At 41.3% G+C, this 15,090-nt stretch overlaps 1 protein-coding gene and 1 long non-coding RNA gene across 2 annotated transcripts; both read left to right on the plus strand.

Moving 5' to 3' along the window:
* The first annotated feature begins 2,125 nt into the window (after window positions 1–2,125).
* spata1 (spermatogenesis associated 1) lies at window positions 2,126–14,921 on the plus strand. The gene is given in 13 exon segments (XM_024146306.2): window positions 2,126–2,430; window positions 2,638–2,744; window positions 2,990–3,107; window positions 3,225–3,278; window positions 3,463–3,826; window positions 4,054–4,180; window positions 4,327–4,387; window positions 4,812–4,914; window positions 5,009–5,134; window positions 13,480–13,613; window positions 13,616–13,660; window positions 14,314–14,412; window positions 14,681–14,921. Coding segments are annotated over 13 exon segments (1,539 nt in total). The 5' UTR covers window positions 2,126–2,370; the 3' UTR covers window positions 14,822–14,921.
* Window positions 5,141–7,402, plus strand: LOC139027437 (uncharacterized). The gene is made up of 3 exons (XR_011479517.1): window positions 5,141–6,580; window positions 6,908–7,288; window positions 7,359–7,402. It is a non-coding gene; the product is annotated as an uncharacterized lncRNA (long non-coding RNA).
* Window positions 14,922–15,090: the final 169 nt, after the last annotated feature.

A 15,090-nucleotide genomic window follows, 5' to 3' on the forward strand; every position in this document is an offset into this window, starting at 1 on the left:
TTTTTTGGCAAAGTTTACAGGTAACCTTTGAGATATTTTGTCGTCACGTTTGAGCAAGTTGGAACCTGTGTTTTTCTGGATCAAACGCGCCAAATAAATGGACATTTTGGATATATATCGACGGAATTAATCGAACAAAAGGACCATTTGTGATGTTTATGGGACATATTAGAGTGCCAACAACAGAAGCTCGTCAAAGGTAAGGCATGAATTATATTTTTATTTCTGCGTTTTGTGTCGCGCCTGCAGGGTTGAAATGTTTTCTCTCTTTTGTTTACTATGGTGCTATGCTCAGATAATAGCATCGTATGCTTTCGCTGAAAAGCCTATTTGAATTCTGACATGTTGGCAGGATTCACAACCAGTGTAGCTTTAATTTGATATCTTTCAGTTGTGATTTAATGAAAGTTTGATTTTATATTATTTTCATAGTAATTAATTTTAATTTTGGCGCTCTGCATTTTCTCAGGCTTTTTGCCAAGGGATACAGTAGCGTCTTGCCTAAACTCAGATTTTTGGATATAAATATGAACTTTACCGAACAAAAAATACATGTATTGTGTAACATGAAGTACTATGAGTGTCATCTGATGAAGATTATCAAAGGTTAGTGATAAATTTTATCTCTATTTCTGCTTTTTGTTACTGCTCTCTTTAGCTGGAAAAATGGCTGTCTTTTTCTGTGACTTGGCTCATACCTAACATAATCATTTGGTGTGCTTTCGTCGTAAAACCTTTTTGAAATGGGACACTGGCTGGATTTGCAACAAGTGTAGCTTTAAAATGGTGTAAAATACTTGTATGTTTGAGGAATTTAAATTATGGGATTTCTGTTGTTTTGAATTTGGCGCCCTGCAGCTTCACTGGCTGTTGACGAGGTGGGACGCTACCGTCCCACATACCCTAGAGAAGTTAATCTCCCAGTGTCTGATGGAAAGCAGACTAAACCAGGTTTTCCTCTACAATTTTGCATGTGCTTAGCTCCATTCGGTTTCTTTTTTATCGTGAAAAATACCCCAGTCCTTAACGATTACAAGCATACCCAAAACATGATGCAGCCACCACTATGCCTGAAAATAATGGTGCTACTCCGTATTGGAGTAGTAATGTAACACTTTGTATTCAGGACAAAAAGTTAGTCGCTTTGCCACATTTTTTAAAGTATTACTTTAGTGACTTGTTGCAAACAGGATGCTTGTTTTGGAATGTTTTTATTCTGTTCAGGCTTCCTTCTTTCCACTCTGTCAATTAGGTTAGTATTGTGGAGTAACTACAATGTTGTTGATCCATCCTCAGTTTTCTCCTATCACAGCCATTAAACTCGATAACTGTTTGTCACCATTGGCCTCATGGTGAAATCCCTAAGCGGTTTCCTTCCTCTCCGGCAACTGAGTTAGTAAGGACGCCTGTAAATTGATGCACCATCCAAAGTGTAATTAATAACTTCACCATGCTCAGTCAATGTTAGTTTTTTGTGTGTTTTTTTACCCATCTACCAATAGGTGCCATTCTTTGCGAGGCATTGGAAAACCTCCTTGGTCGTTGTGGTTGAATCTGTGTTTTACAATTCACTGCTCGACTCAGGGACCTTACAGATAATTGTATGAGATGAGGTAGTCATTCAAATATAATGATCCTATTACAATCATGCTAAACACTATTATTGCACACAGAGTGAGTCCATGCAACTTATGTTACTTGTTATTAAGCAAATTCCTACTCCGGAACTTATTTAGGCTTGCCATAACAAAGGGGTTGAATACGTATTGACTCAAGACATTTAATCTTTTCATTTTCAATTAATTTATAAACATTTAAAAAAACATGGCATATTATATGTAGGTGAGTGACAAATAATGTATATATAATCCTTTTTAAATCCAGGTTGTAACACAACATTTTGAAAAAGTCATGGGGTGTGAATGCTTTATGAAAGCATTGTAGTGTTTTAGAATGAAACTCTTAAAAGATGTACCCAAATACGCTTCATTATTATTATTTTTCTCCAAAATGCTATTCTCAAATGCCACCGCTATTCAACAATGACCCTATTACAATCTCCACCTTATAGCGGGTAATGTTTTAATGTTTATTTGGGTGTCTTGCAGCGGAGCAACAACCGTTTCTGCCATCCATAAAGATATTGCTTCGATTGGCTCTGTTTGATTTAACAAGAGATTGTTACTTAGCAGTCCACTCCTCCACTCCGCCCCCTGGACAAGCAAAGCACAACACATTCACAAGCTTTTATGAGAAGAAACCAGCCTGTATCCTACTTCTTATCCTGTGAAAATAACAGCATTTATCATGGAAAAACTTGATGCCTTCGTCAAACAGATTACTTCTTAGAATAGGTGAGGCTTGTTGAAAATGGAGTACTCATGCAAGTCTATTAGATATCCCGAAGAGAGACGACAAACAAGTAGAAAGGTATGTAGGCTATACATTGCACCATTATGTCGTGAATTTAAAAAAAACATTTTATGTACTCAGGACAGAAGATTATCACCATCTGTCTACCGCAAGAATCTTTATATCCTCTTTCTTGGTGAACTTTGCTTTTTGGAAAACCAATGCCTGTTAGGGCAAAGTGTAAGAAGCTCCAATACGTATTAATTTCGATTGCTTTCTTATTAGTTTGTTGAGCTCCATGTGCTGTTTGTACCAAATGAACAGTGGAACTTAAAACTGAATAGAGTGCCGGTTGAAGCCATAGAGAGCTTCATATCTACTGGATTCATCAGGTGAGATATTTATGACATGTTTTCTATTCAGAAGTGGCATATGGTTACTGCAAATAATGAGAACAGTATAGCCTACAATTTGTAGGAATATTCATAGAAAATATGTACAGAAGAGGTAAAGAAAACTGCAGATTAAACAGTCAACAAGATACTTTGATGGTTGTCGTCTTCACCCATATTTCTTTGATGTGAAAATGGTTTTGAACATAGTGCCTCTTCACTGTACATTGTTGTTTTCATTCCAGGGTGTATCCTGATACATCTCTCAGAACTCTCAGGAGTGAGCTTGGCATTCTCCTCGGAGCTGAGAGAGATATTGACAAGTTTTCATTTTTAAAATGTGTGGGCCGAAGCTTGGCATTGGTGAGTACAGCGAGCCTGGTTCAGGGACACAATTGCTTATCACTTGTGTTTTATTTGGAAAACTGGCATGAGGTGATTCATTGTCCCATTGCATGTGTATTTCTTTTTTTTAAATAGGTCAAAGCCAAACAAGAAAGGGATCTGAAAGTGAAGTATTTTGCCCCTCCATATGTATGCACATTCCGCTTAAATGTTAAAATATATTTTATTTATATATTTAAATATATATATTTTTTATATATTGTATATATACTGTAGATAGTATAATATTTGTTTAAGTGAAAGAAAGAAATCTATTTATAATACGCTTGCTGCATGCCTTGTCCTTATGTCATGATCTTCTCCTACTCTCCAGGCCCCTCAGCCAGAGCTGTATCTGTTGCCCAGGGTGGAGATCGACAACAGTGTCTGTTCACAGTCCCTCACCCCCAACACCCACTCCACAGACCCCCAGATTTACTACACTGCCAGAGTGCAAGGAATGCCAACAGGGACAAAAGAGCCTTTTAAATTCCCTCAGATCCCCCAGGGTCTCCAGCCACAGCCCACTCCCTCCCCCAGCCCCGATGAGGAGGCGGCGGAAGAGGAGAGCTATAGCTCCACAGAGGAGAACGAGGAGGACCTTCTCTCCTCTCAGAAGCCTGGGTGCGCTGAGGATGACCACCTCCTGTGGAAGGCCCAAGCCCAGGGGCCACCCCAGTGTGTCATAGAGGCTAAAGGTGAGAGTTAAAGCGATAGCTCACTACAAAATCCGTTTATTTTTTTTGGAGGGGGGAGTTCGTACCTGAAAAGTGCTCTGAGTCTGGTATGAAATTGTCTGAAAAACTTAGATTTTGGAGTGTACTATCCCTTTAAACTGACGTCTCTGAAAAGCAAGTCAACCTTGTACTTGTTGTAACAGACAGAGATGTTGTTACAACCATTTACTTTCAATCCATTTTGACAGAATCAGTTGTGGGGAAGGTGGCACCGGCTAAGAAGAAACAGCGTTTCAAGAGAAACCGAGCCAGCGACTCGGGGGTTCCAGAGTCACTGGAAGATAAGGATTCTGTGTTTTCTCCCACCCCACACAGGTAACACACAAAGGAACACTTTTGCCATAACAGAGAGGAAGAGCTCTAACACCGTCAGAGCAATTTAAACCCTGGTTACAGGCACCGAATTTCTAGATGAGTCATTTAAAATAAATAAGGCCAACATTTTTTTTCTTGCTTTGGAGGTTTAGTAAATCTATAGATGCACAGACACTGAAGTATACCAGGAATAAACAAAAAAATGAGGTAAGAGATGCTTGCGTGCTGCTTACATACTTACTGAAATGACATTATGCCAAAATCAGTTACAATTACCATGTTTTTCTGTCATAGCCAGACTATTGAACATCTGCAAGCCCATTCAATCGTTTTTTTTTAAAGGTGTAGTTCCATCAAGTACTGCACACCAAGAGAGGTTGTTGAGACAACTCAAGAGTAGTTTTATTGGAAATTACCAGCGCCTTGTAAAATACTGTGTGGCTTTGTTACTGCTTCAAAACTCCACAGCCAGCAAGTGGGTTTGAATTAGAAAGGGGGTCTAAGTCAGGGAAATAGGTCTAGAGGAGAAGCAGCGAGGAGTACTTCAACTATTTTCTTGGCATGCACACCGAAATCAATTTGCTTCAACAAAAAAATGAAATTGTTTTAACAATAATTTATTTTCATGTAGGTCCCTGAACACCCAGTAACTATGCCTACACAGTACACCTCTCCACCCCCCGCCCCAACCCTGGGCACTCGTAAAACGGCTGCCTCGGTCTTCCTATCAAGTAGTAAGCAGGCATTTCTGTTATGTCTCAGTCATCCATATTGTTGTTGCTGAAATGTAAGGCGCAAATGACATGGTATGTTTCTTCCCTCCCTCAGGAGATGAACTGATAGAGGAAATTAAGATGGCAAAAGAGGAGAGAAAGCAACTAGAACAGACAAGACAAGAGTTGCTGAGAAAAGGAAAAGACTTGCTGGCACAGAACAGACACCGTCGAAATCAAGGTGGTGTATGTCTGGACTAGTTCTTTTGCACCCTCGTTTCAGGATATGACAAAAGCACGTATGACCCCCTTCTAATATTAGCATCTCATTATGATCCAGATTAAATACCAACTAGTTTGTTTAACTATAAAATAATCTGTGCGACAGGGCACAGCAAAATAAGTTACTGACCTGCCCTACAACTTAGACATTACTATTGTGATGCATACTTGCCATGGTCATAATAATAATAACTAGATTGTAACTTTACATATAAAGTTGTGAGGCTTGCTAAAGCTCTTTGAAAGTATTGTTGTGGTAGTGAAAGTTTAAAAAGTTGTACTTTGATTATATTATTTGAAAAGTGAAATCATTTTAAATTCCCACAGATAGTCACTACTGGTCAGTAGATTTGGTCAGTAGTAGTGGTCAGTAGTTGTGTGGTTGTGGTAAGCAGTTGTGTGGTTGTGGTCAGTTGTTGTGGTCAGTAGTTGTGTGGACAGAAGTTGCGTGGTCGTGGTCAGAAGTTGCATGGTCGTGGTCAGAAGTTGCATGGCCGTGGTCACTAGATGTGGTAAGCAGTTGTGTGGTTGTGGTCAGCAGTTGTGTGGTTGTGGTCAGCGGTTGTGTGGTTGTGGTCAGCGGTTGTCTGGTTGTGGTCAGCGGTTGTGTGGTTGTGGTCAGCAGTTGTGTGGTCAGCAGTCAACATTTGTGGTCAGCAGTTGTGGTCAGTGGTTGTGGTCAGCAGTTGTGTGGTTGTGGTCACCTGATGTGGTCAGAAGTTGTGTGGTTGTAATCATAAGTTGTTTGGTTGTGGTCAGTTGTGCTCAGTAGATGAATGGTCAGTGGTTGTGTAGTCATTCGTTGTGTGGTTGTGGTCAGCAGTTGAGTGATCAGCAGTTGTGTGGTTGTGGTCAGAAGATGTGGTCAGTAGTTGTGTGGTTGTAGTCAGAAGTTGTGTGGTTGTGGTCAGAAGTTGTGTGGTTCTGGTCACTAGAGGTGTTCAGCAATTATGGGGTTGAGGTCAGCAGTTGTGTGGTTGTGGTCAGTAGTTGTGTGGTTGTGTTCACTATAGGTGTTCAGCAGCGGGGTGGTTGTGGTCAGCAGCTGTGTGGTTGTGGTCAGCAGTAGTGTGGTTGTGATCAGCAGTAGTGTGGTTGTGATCAGCAGTAGTGTGGTTGTGGTCAGCAGTAGCGTGGTTGTGGTCAGCAGTAGCGCGGTTGTGGTCAGCAGTAGCGTGGTTGTGGTCAGCAGTAGTGTGGGTGTGGTCAGCAGTAGCGTGGTTGCGGTCGGTAGTTGTGCGACTGTGGTCAGTAGTAGTGTGGTTGTGGTCAGTAGTTGTGTGGTTGTGGTCAGTAGTTGTGTGGTTGTGGTTACTAGAGGTGTTCAGTAGTTGTGTTTGAGGTCAGTAGTTGTGTGGTTGAGGTCACTAGAGGTGTTCAGCAATTGTGGTCGAAGTCAGTAGTTGTGTGGTTGTGGTCAGTAGTTGTGTGGTTGTGGTCAGTAGTTGTGTGGTTGTGTTCATTATAGGGTTCAGCAGCCTGTTTTTGGGGGTGTTTTGGGGGGGTTTTTTTTTTTTTTGGGGGTCCCCCCAAAGCAGCGGTGTGTGGTTGTGGTCAGCAGTAGTGTGGTTGTGATCAGCAGCTGTGTGGTTGTGGTCAGCGTAGCGTGGTTGTGGTCAGCAGTAGCGGGGTTGTGGTCAGCAGTAGCGTGGTTGTGGTCAGCAGTAGCGTGGTTGTGGTCAGCAGTAGCGTGGTTGTGGTCAGCAGTAGCGTGGTTGTGGTCAGGTAGTAGTGGCGGTTGTGGTCAGTAGTTGTGTGGTTGTGGTCAGTAGTTGTGTGGTTGTGGTCACTAGAGGTGTTCAGTAGTTGTGTTTGAGGTCAGTAGTTGTGTGGTTGAGGTCACTAGAGGGTGTTTAGCAATTGTGGTCGAGGTCAGTAGTTATGTGGTTTGTGGTCAGTAGTTGTGTGGTTGTGGTCAGTAGTTGTGTGGTTGGGTCAGTAGTAGTGTGGTTGTGGCCAGAAGTTTATGGTTGTAGTCAGTAGTTTGTGGTAGTTGTGGTCAGAAGGTGTGTGGTTGAGGTCAGTAGTTGTGTGGTTGTGGTCAGAAGTTGTGTGGTTGTGTTCAATAGATGTGTCAGTCATTGGTAATGGTTGTGGTCAGAAGGTCGTTGTGGTTTGTGGTCAGTAGTGGTGTGGTTTGTGTTCACTAGATGTGTCAGTAGTTGTGTGGTTGTGTTCACTAGATGTGTCAGTAGTGGTGTGGTTGTGTTCACTAGATGTGTCAGTAGTTGTGGTGGTTGTGTCCACTAGTGTTGTCAGTAGTGTGTGGTTGTGTTCACGTAGTCAGTAGTGGTGTGGTTGTGTTCACTAGATGTGTCAGTAGTTGTGTGGTTGTGTTCACTAGATGTGTCAGTAGTGGTGTGGTTGTGTTCACTAGATGTGTCAGTAGTTGTGTGGTTGTGGGCAGAAGGTGTGTGGTTGTGTTCAATAGATGTGTCAGTAGTTGTGTGGTTGTGGGCAGAAGGTGTGTGGTTGGGTTCACTAAATGTGTCAGTAGTTGTGTGGTTGTGGTTATAAGTTGTGAGGATATGGTCAGTAGTTAGATGTTTGGTCAGAAGTTGTGTGGTTGTGGTCAGTTGTGGTCCTTAGATATGGTCAGAAGTTGTGCGGCTGTGCGCAATAGTTGTGTGGTTGTAGTCAAAAGTTGTGTGGTTGGGGTCACTAGATGTGGTAAGCAGTTGTGTGGTTGTGGTCAAAAGTTATGTGGTTGTGGTCACTAGAGGTGGTAAGCAGTTGTGTGGTTGAGGTCATTAGTTTTGCTGTTTAGGTCAGGAGTTGTGTGGTTGTGGTCACTAGATGTGGTCAGAAGTAGTGCGGTTGAGGTCAGAATTTGGGGTCAGTAGTTATGTGGTTCAGTAGTTGTGGTAGTGAAAGAAGTACAAAAATGTGTACTTTGATTATATTATTCAAATTGTGAAATTAGATTTAATTCCCATTGTTAGTCAGTAGATTTGGTCAGACTTTGTGGTCAGTAGTTATGTGGTTCAATAGTTGTGGTCGGTAGTTGTGTGGTTATGTTCTGAAGTTTGGTTGTAGTCAAAAGTTGTGTGGTTGTGGTCAAAAGTTGTGTGGTTGTTTTCACTAGATGTGATAAGCAGTTGTGTGGTTGTGGTCAGTAGTTGTGTGGTTGCAGTCAGAAGTTATGTGGTAAGCAGTTGTGTGGTTATGGTCATAAGTTGTGGATATGGTCATAAGTTGTGTGGTTGTGGTATGTAATTTTGTGGTTGTGGTGACTAGATGTGGTCAAAAGTTGGGGTCAGTAGTTATGTGGTTCAGAAGTTGTGTGGTTATGGTCAATAGTTGTGGTTGTGGTCACTAGGTGTGGTAAGCAGTTGTTTGGTTGTGGTCAGAAGTTGTGTGTTTATGTTCACTAGGTGTGGTAAGCAGTTGTGTGGTTGAGGTCAGTAGTTGTGTGGTTGTGGTCAAAAGTTGTGTGGATATGGTCAGTAGTTAAATGTGTGATCAGAAGTTGTGTGGGCGCGGTATGTAATTGTGTGGTTGTGGTTAATAGATGTGGTGAGAAGTTGTGCGGTTGAGGTCAGAAGTTTGGGTCAGTAGTTGTGTGGTTACTAGATGTGGTAAGCAGTAGTGTGGTTGTGTTCTAAAGTTCTGTGGTTGTGGTCACTAGATGTGTTCAGAAGTTGTGTGGTTGTGGTAAGCAGTTGTGTGGTTGTGGTTACTAGATATGGTCTGAAGTTGTGTGGTTGTGGTCACTAGATGTGGTAAGCAGTTATGTGGTTGCAGTCAAAAGTTATGTCGTTGAGGTCAGGGGCTGTGTGGTTGTGTTCACTAGATGTCAGAAGTTGTGTGGTTGTGGTCAGTAGTTGTGTGGTTAGAAGTTGTGTGGTTGTGGTCACTAGATATGGTAAGCAGTTGTGTTTTTGCGGTACGTTGTTGTGTGGTTGTGGTCACTTGTTTTGGTCAGTAGTTGAGTTCAGTAGTTGTGTGGTTGTATTCTGTAGTTGTGTGGTTCAATTGTTATATGGTCAATAATTGTGGTCACTTCTCTAATTTTGGTCCTCTGTGTCTGAGTATCCTAGCAACAGTTCTGTTTTGGAATCGCAAAGATGACAGAGCTGTGGCTAGAAGATAGCGGGCGATGGGTTACTAAAACGGCTCTACCTAGAGATTGGTACATACGATTTCTAACACGCTTTCGGGTTTGACAAGCAGAGAAGTAGGGGAAGATTTCATACCTCTGAAAATTTTTCTCTAACTTGTTGCGTTAGTGGTCAAAATGGCAGTTTGGGAAAAGTTGGAAGAACACCTGGTAAAATGGAGTTACTAAAATGGCAAAGTGGAATAATTAGCTGAGTTCTGTCAAAAGTTGCATGATTTCATTTACAGAGAATGAATGGCACAATGGGGAGCAGTAGAATCTTGAGAAATCACATGATTTCATGATCATGATCACATTGTTTTGGTCAATATGTGGTCAATATTTGTGCGGTTGTGGTCAGTAATTATGGTCACACTTCACTCTCCTCATAATTTTTGCCCTCTCTGTGTCTGAGTATCCTAGCAAAAGCTTAGTTTTGGAATCTCAATAACACAGAGAGCTGTGGCTAGAAAGAGACAGGCGATGGGATTTGACAAGCAGAGAAATAGAGGAAGATATAATACCTTTGAATATTTTTTTAAGTTACTTAACCTGCTGTAACTTTCTCAAAATAGTATTTTTTGTCCTAATGCCATATTTGAGCAGCAGAGAACTAGATGAAGTCGGGAACACTTTAACTTTGTCTAAGTTGTTGCAAAGTGGAATAATTAGCTGATTTGAGTCAAAAGCTGCATGATTTCACTTCGAGAATGGCCGTTGGAAGTGATTATGTCACAATGGGGAGCTTTAGAATCTTGAGGAAATGCCACGAAAGCGGATGGGGGGACAAAAAAGTTAGACCGTTACTCACGTTTTGAACTTGGAATGGCGTTTCTATCTTAAACAGTGTAAAAGGCGTAGCGTGAATAAGAAGTAGTATGCTGCGCAAGCCCCACAATAAGAAGCATGTCGAATATCTAAGGTTGGGCTTTCACTGCGCAAGGCCAAAAATAATTATAGTTTCTAAATTGACCTACAAATGCATACACCATATGCATTGTGACAGCATGGTATACCAGGGATACCGGACACCACAAAACACACAAAAACAGGGAAAATAAACTACAAAGAAATAAAAAACACAGTGGAATATAGTGGCCAGTTGCATGCAACATTTACGCCTCACTTCTTTTCAGCATAAAATGTAAATCGCCGCAAAATTGTAGATTATACACTGAGTGGCATAACATTATGAGCCTTATTATACTGAACAAAAATATAAACGCAATATGTAAAGTGTTGGTCCCATTTTTCATGAGCTGAAATACAAGATCCCAGCACAAAAAGCTAATTTCTCTTATTTTGTACACAAATGTGTTTACATCCCTGTTAGTGAGCATTTATCCTTTGCCAAAATAATCTAGCCACCTGGCAGGTGTGGCATATCAAGAAGCTGATTAAATAATTACACAGGTGGCACCTTGTGCTGGGGACAATAAAAGGCCACTCTAAAATGTGCAGTTTTAGCACACAATGCCACAGATGTCTCAAGTTTTGAGGGAGTGTGCAATTGGCATACTGAGTGCAGGAATGTCCACCAGAACTGTTGCCAGAGAATTTCATGTTAATTTCTCTACCATAAGCCACCTACCTACGTTATTTTAGAGGCCGTCCAACCGGCCTCACAACCACAAACCACGCCAGCCCAGGACCTCCACATCCGGCTTCTTCAGCGGCGGGATGGTCTGAGACATGCCACCCAGACAGCTGATGAAACTGTGGGTTCACACAACTGAAGAATTTCTGCACAAACTGTCAAAAACCATCTCAGGGAAGCTCATCTGCATGCTAATTGTCTTCACCAGTGGTGGTCAGTGCAGTTTAACATGAGGGAGGATGATATTTTTTTAATGAACATGGCTTTATTTCTATTACAGCATATTGGATGACTGTCATTCATATTCCATTCACCCAGCTCAATGTATAAATATAGGTTTAGGCTACTACATGATACTCTAATTTTCCCTGTACCCATCATGAGGTTGCTACAATCTAGCCTATGAATGAAAGTTTACAACGTAGGTGCGCAGGTCGAGAGAACTGAGTAGTCAAGGTGACAGACAGGGACATATTCAATGTCGCCTTGCACACGTTTGCCTGCATCTAGCTGATCTAGGGTGTAATCATTAGTCCAGCAGTTGCAAACGAGTTTCTATTGGACAAATTCAGGTATGTTTATCGCTGTTTCATTCCGTTTAAGAAATGTTCTTCAACAGAATCGGCGCAATGAATACACCGGATTAAACGCAAACACAGTTCACTTTCATAGCAGCCACATACAAACAGCTCGTTGTCTATCTACTACGCACTCTCCTCCTCTCACCTTTTCCCTTCGCATGTGGACATCAGTAGACAACACATCAGCTGTCTGTGACCAGGTGAAAAAACCTTTCCAAGCCAAACCTTCATATCATGAGCGCTAACCACTACACACATTGTTGTCATGTCATAGTCAACATAGCTACAAGAATTAACGCATTAGTAAACCTGCTACAAACATGCAGTACAGTGTAGTCAGCAGCAAGCAGTTTAGTAGTTACACCCACGGGCGGCAATAAATTAATAAAACCAAAAGCTTACCTTGACTTGGAAGAGTTCCAGTGTTGGACAGCCAGCTAGCTAACATAGCATCCCTCTCTGTTTGAGCCGGGTGTTTGTGTAGGCTAAATTAGCTAGCGGCATTTGATGCTAGCTAAGCAAGTAAAAGTGAAAAAAGATATACTACGAAATCTCTCTAGAAATGTATTTGTTCAAAACTGTTCAACTAATGTCTTTTTGAGTCAACTACTCACCACATGTTAAGCACTGCAGTGCTAGAAAGCTGTAGCTTATGCTTTCAGTACTATATTCATTCTCTGATCCTTTGATTGGGTGTTAGTTCATGCTGCAAAAGCTCTGATAGGTTGGAGTATGTACTGCGGAAGTGGTCATAATTACTCTGTCTTTGGAAGATGGTGAGAACCATGAGCCTTCTAGGTTTTGTATTGAAGTCAATGTACTCAGAGGACGGAAGCCAGCTGTACTCCGGTTCACTACAGAGTGCTGCTGAGGCTACTGTAGAACTTCATTGCAAAACAGTGTTTTTTAATCAATTAGTTGGTGACGTGAATATATTTAGTGTAGTTTTATCTAAAAAGTTTAACTTTGTTTCACTTTAAATTTTTCTGAAATTCCCTGAGGATGGTCCTCCCCTGAAGCGCTTCCACTGGTCTTGACCTGACTGCAATTCAGCGTCGTAACCGACTTGTGGACAAATGCTCACCTTAGCTGGCCACTTGCACACTGGAGAAGTGTGCTCTTTACCGATGAATCCCGGTTTCAACTGTAATAAGCAGATGGCATTCAGCGTGTATGGCGTCATGTGCGTGAGCGGTTTGCTGTTGTCAATGTTGTGAACAGAATGGCCCATGGTGGTGCTGGGGTTATGTTATGGGCAGGCATAAACTACGGACAACAAACACAATTGCATTTTATCAATGGCAATTTGAATGCAGAGAGATACTGTGACGAGATCCTGAGGCCCATTGTCGTGCCATTCATCCACTGCCATCATAATGCACAGCCCCATGTCGCAAGGATCTGTACACAATTCCTGGAAGCTGAAAATGTCCGTGTTCTTCCATGGCCTGTATACTCCCCAGACATGTCACCCATTGAGCATGTTTGGGATGCTCTGGATCGACATGTACGACAGCATGTTCCAGTTCCTGCCAATATCCAGGACTGGGACAACATTCCACAGGCCACAATCAACAGCCTGATCAACTCCATGTGAAGGAGATGTCGTGCTGCATGAGGCAAATGGTGGTCACACCAGATACTGACTGCTTTTCTGCAAGGTATCTGTGACCAACAGATGCATATCTGTACTCCGTCATGTGAAATCCATAGATTAGGGCCTAATACATTTCAATTGACTGATTTCTTATATGAACTGTAACTTAGTAAAATCTTTGAAATTGTTGCATGTCGCGTTATATTTTTGTTCAGTGTAGAAAACAAAGGTCTCATACATGCTTATAACTTATAAAGCATTTTAGCTACAGGCTTTAAGAGTTACAGAAAAAACAAATAAATCATGTTTTCCTTCCTCAATTAACCTTCATCTTTTTTTTTCAAAACTCTTTCTGGAAATAAATGGTTTCAGAACTGACACTGGAGCAAAAGCCAGTCAATTTGCCCTGAGAGCTTTTGTTGTTTTCCAGCTCGTGACAGTTGGAAGAGGAGCTATTTTGATACCAAGAAGGCCACAGCCCCTTTGGAGGTCACACTGAGAAGTCTTCGTCAAGAGCTGGAGATATTCTACAATAACATCCTACCACAGCTAAAGGCGAGGGATGGAGGAGGAAAGCCCAGATGGCGCGAGAAAGATTGTCGAGCACCAAAGTAACAATCAGTCCTTCAACTGAAGTGTGCTCCCCTCCCCAAACATTGGCTAGATAGTTTCCACCACATTTATTTTATGATTTTTTTGCTTTTAAATCTGTGAAGGAAGTGAACACACAGATTAGTGGGATGCAAAGTTGATTCAGTGTTTCTGGTTCAGTAAGGCCATAGCAACAATGTCAGTTTGACTGAGCCACAACATCCACTAGAGGGAATAAGTTCATATTGTGGTCAATACAGACCATMCCATTATTATAGACAGTGGTGTAAAGTACTTAAGTAGTACGTCAAAGTATTTTTACTTAAGTAGTGTTTGTGTGTATCTGTACTTTACTATTTATATTTGGGACAACTTTTACTTTACTACATTCCTAAATAAAAGATTGTTATTTTTACTCGATACATTTTGCTTGACACCCAAGTACTCGTTACATTTTGAATGCTTAGCAGGACAGGAAAATGGTCCAATTCACGCACTTATCAAGAGAACATCCCTGGTCATCTCTACTGCCTCTGATCTGGTGGACTCACTAAACACAAATGCTTTGTTTGTAAATTATGTCAGAATGTTTTTTTTACATTTACATTTGCTATTAAGGAATCTTCACTTTTACTCAAGTATGATAATTGGGTACTTTTCCCACCATGTTCAGAATGAGCTCATTATCCAGATAATGACAGAGAGCCATGAGATTGACAACCTAAGGAGGAAGGTGGATGATGCCAAGATGAGGCTCATCACAGAGATCAAGGTATTAAAATCTCAATTGCAATTTGACTCCCTCATAACTCTACAAATGTAAATACAATTCTCCTTTATTTTTTCCATCCCTGTTTATCTCGTTGGGGAAAAACTACAGTATGTTAATTAAGGGCTCAGTTGAAAAATATTTCATATGAGAAGCAGAAATGTCAGTTATCAACTTTTACATGGGACTTGGGCAGGAGGTGGAGAGCTTTGCTGGACAGACAGTGCTCAATGTTTTTCATTGACGTACTTCCTTGTTTATTTCCTCCTAGCTCGGGAAGCAGGCTGCCACAGAGCTGAGAGCCTTGAAGGCTGAGCTGGCCCAGAAGAATAACCAGACATTTCTCTCTGGATCCATGGGCTTTGGAGCAGGAGCAAGGGACAGACCGCAGGCTCATAGCATCCCTAACTGAGCCACTTCTACCAGTACCACCATGGCCTTATTCCAGAAGACAATGTTCGCTTTTAGCTTATTCCAAATGATATATTTTAGAAAAGGTCACAATTAAATTGTTATGTCTATTTGCAATGCATATCAAGTGAAAGCCATGACTTCAGTTTACCTAACAATTGTTTGTATTAAACTGTCGTGTCCCTGTTGCAGCAAGAACAATCTCTCATTTGATCATTTACCTGTGTTGATACTACCATCTTAAAATCTTAAGTATGAAAACAAATATTT

Source organism: Salvelinus sp. IW2-2015, unplaced genomic scaffold, assembly GCF_002910315.2.
Source record: "Salvelinus sp. IW2-2015 unplaced genomic scaffold, ASM291031v2 Un_scaffold16356, whole genome shotgun sequence".
Taxonomy (NCBI): Eukaryota; Metazoa; Chordata; class Actinopteri; order Salmoniformes; family Salmonidae; genus Salvelinus; species Salvelinus sp. IW2-2015.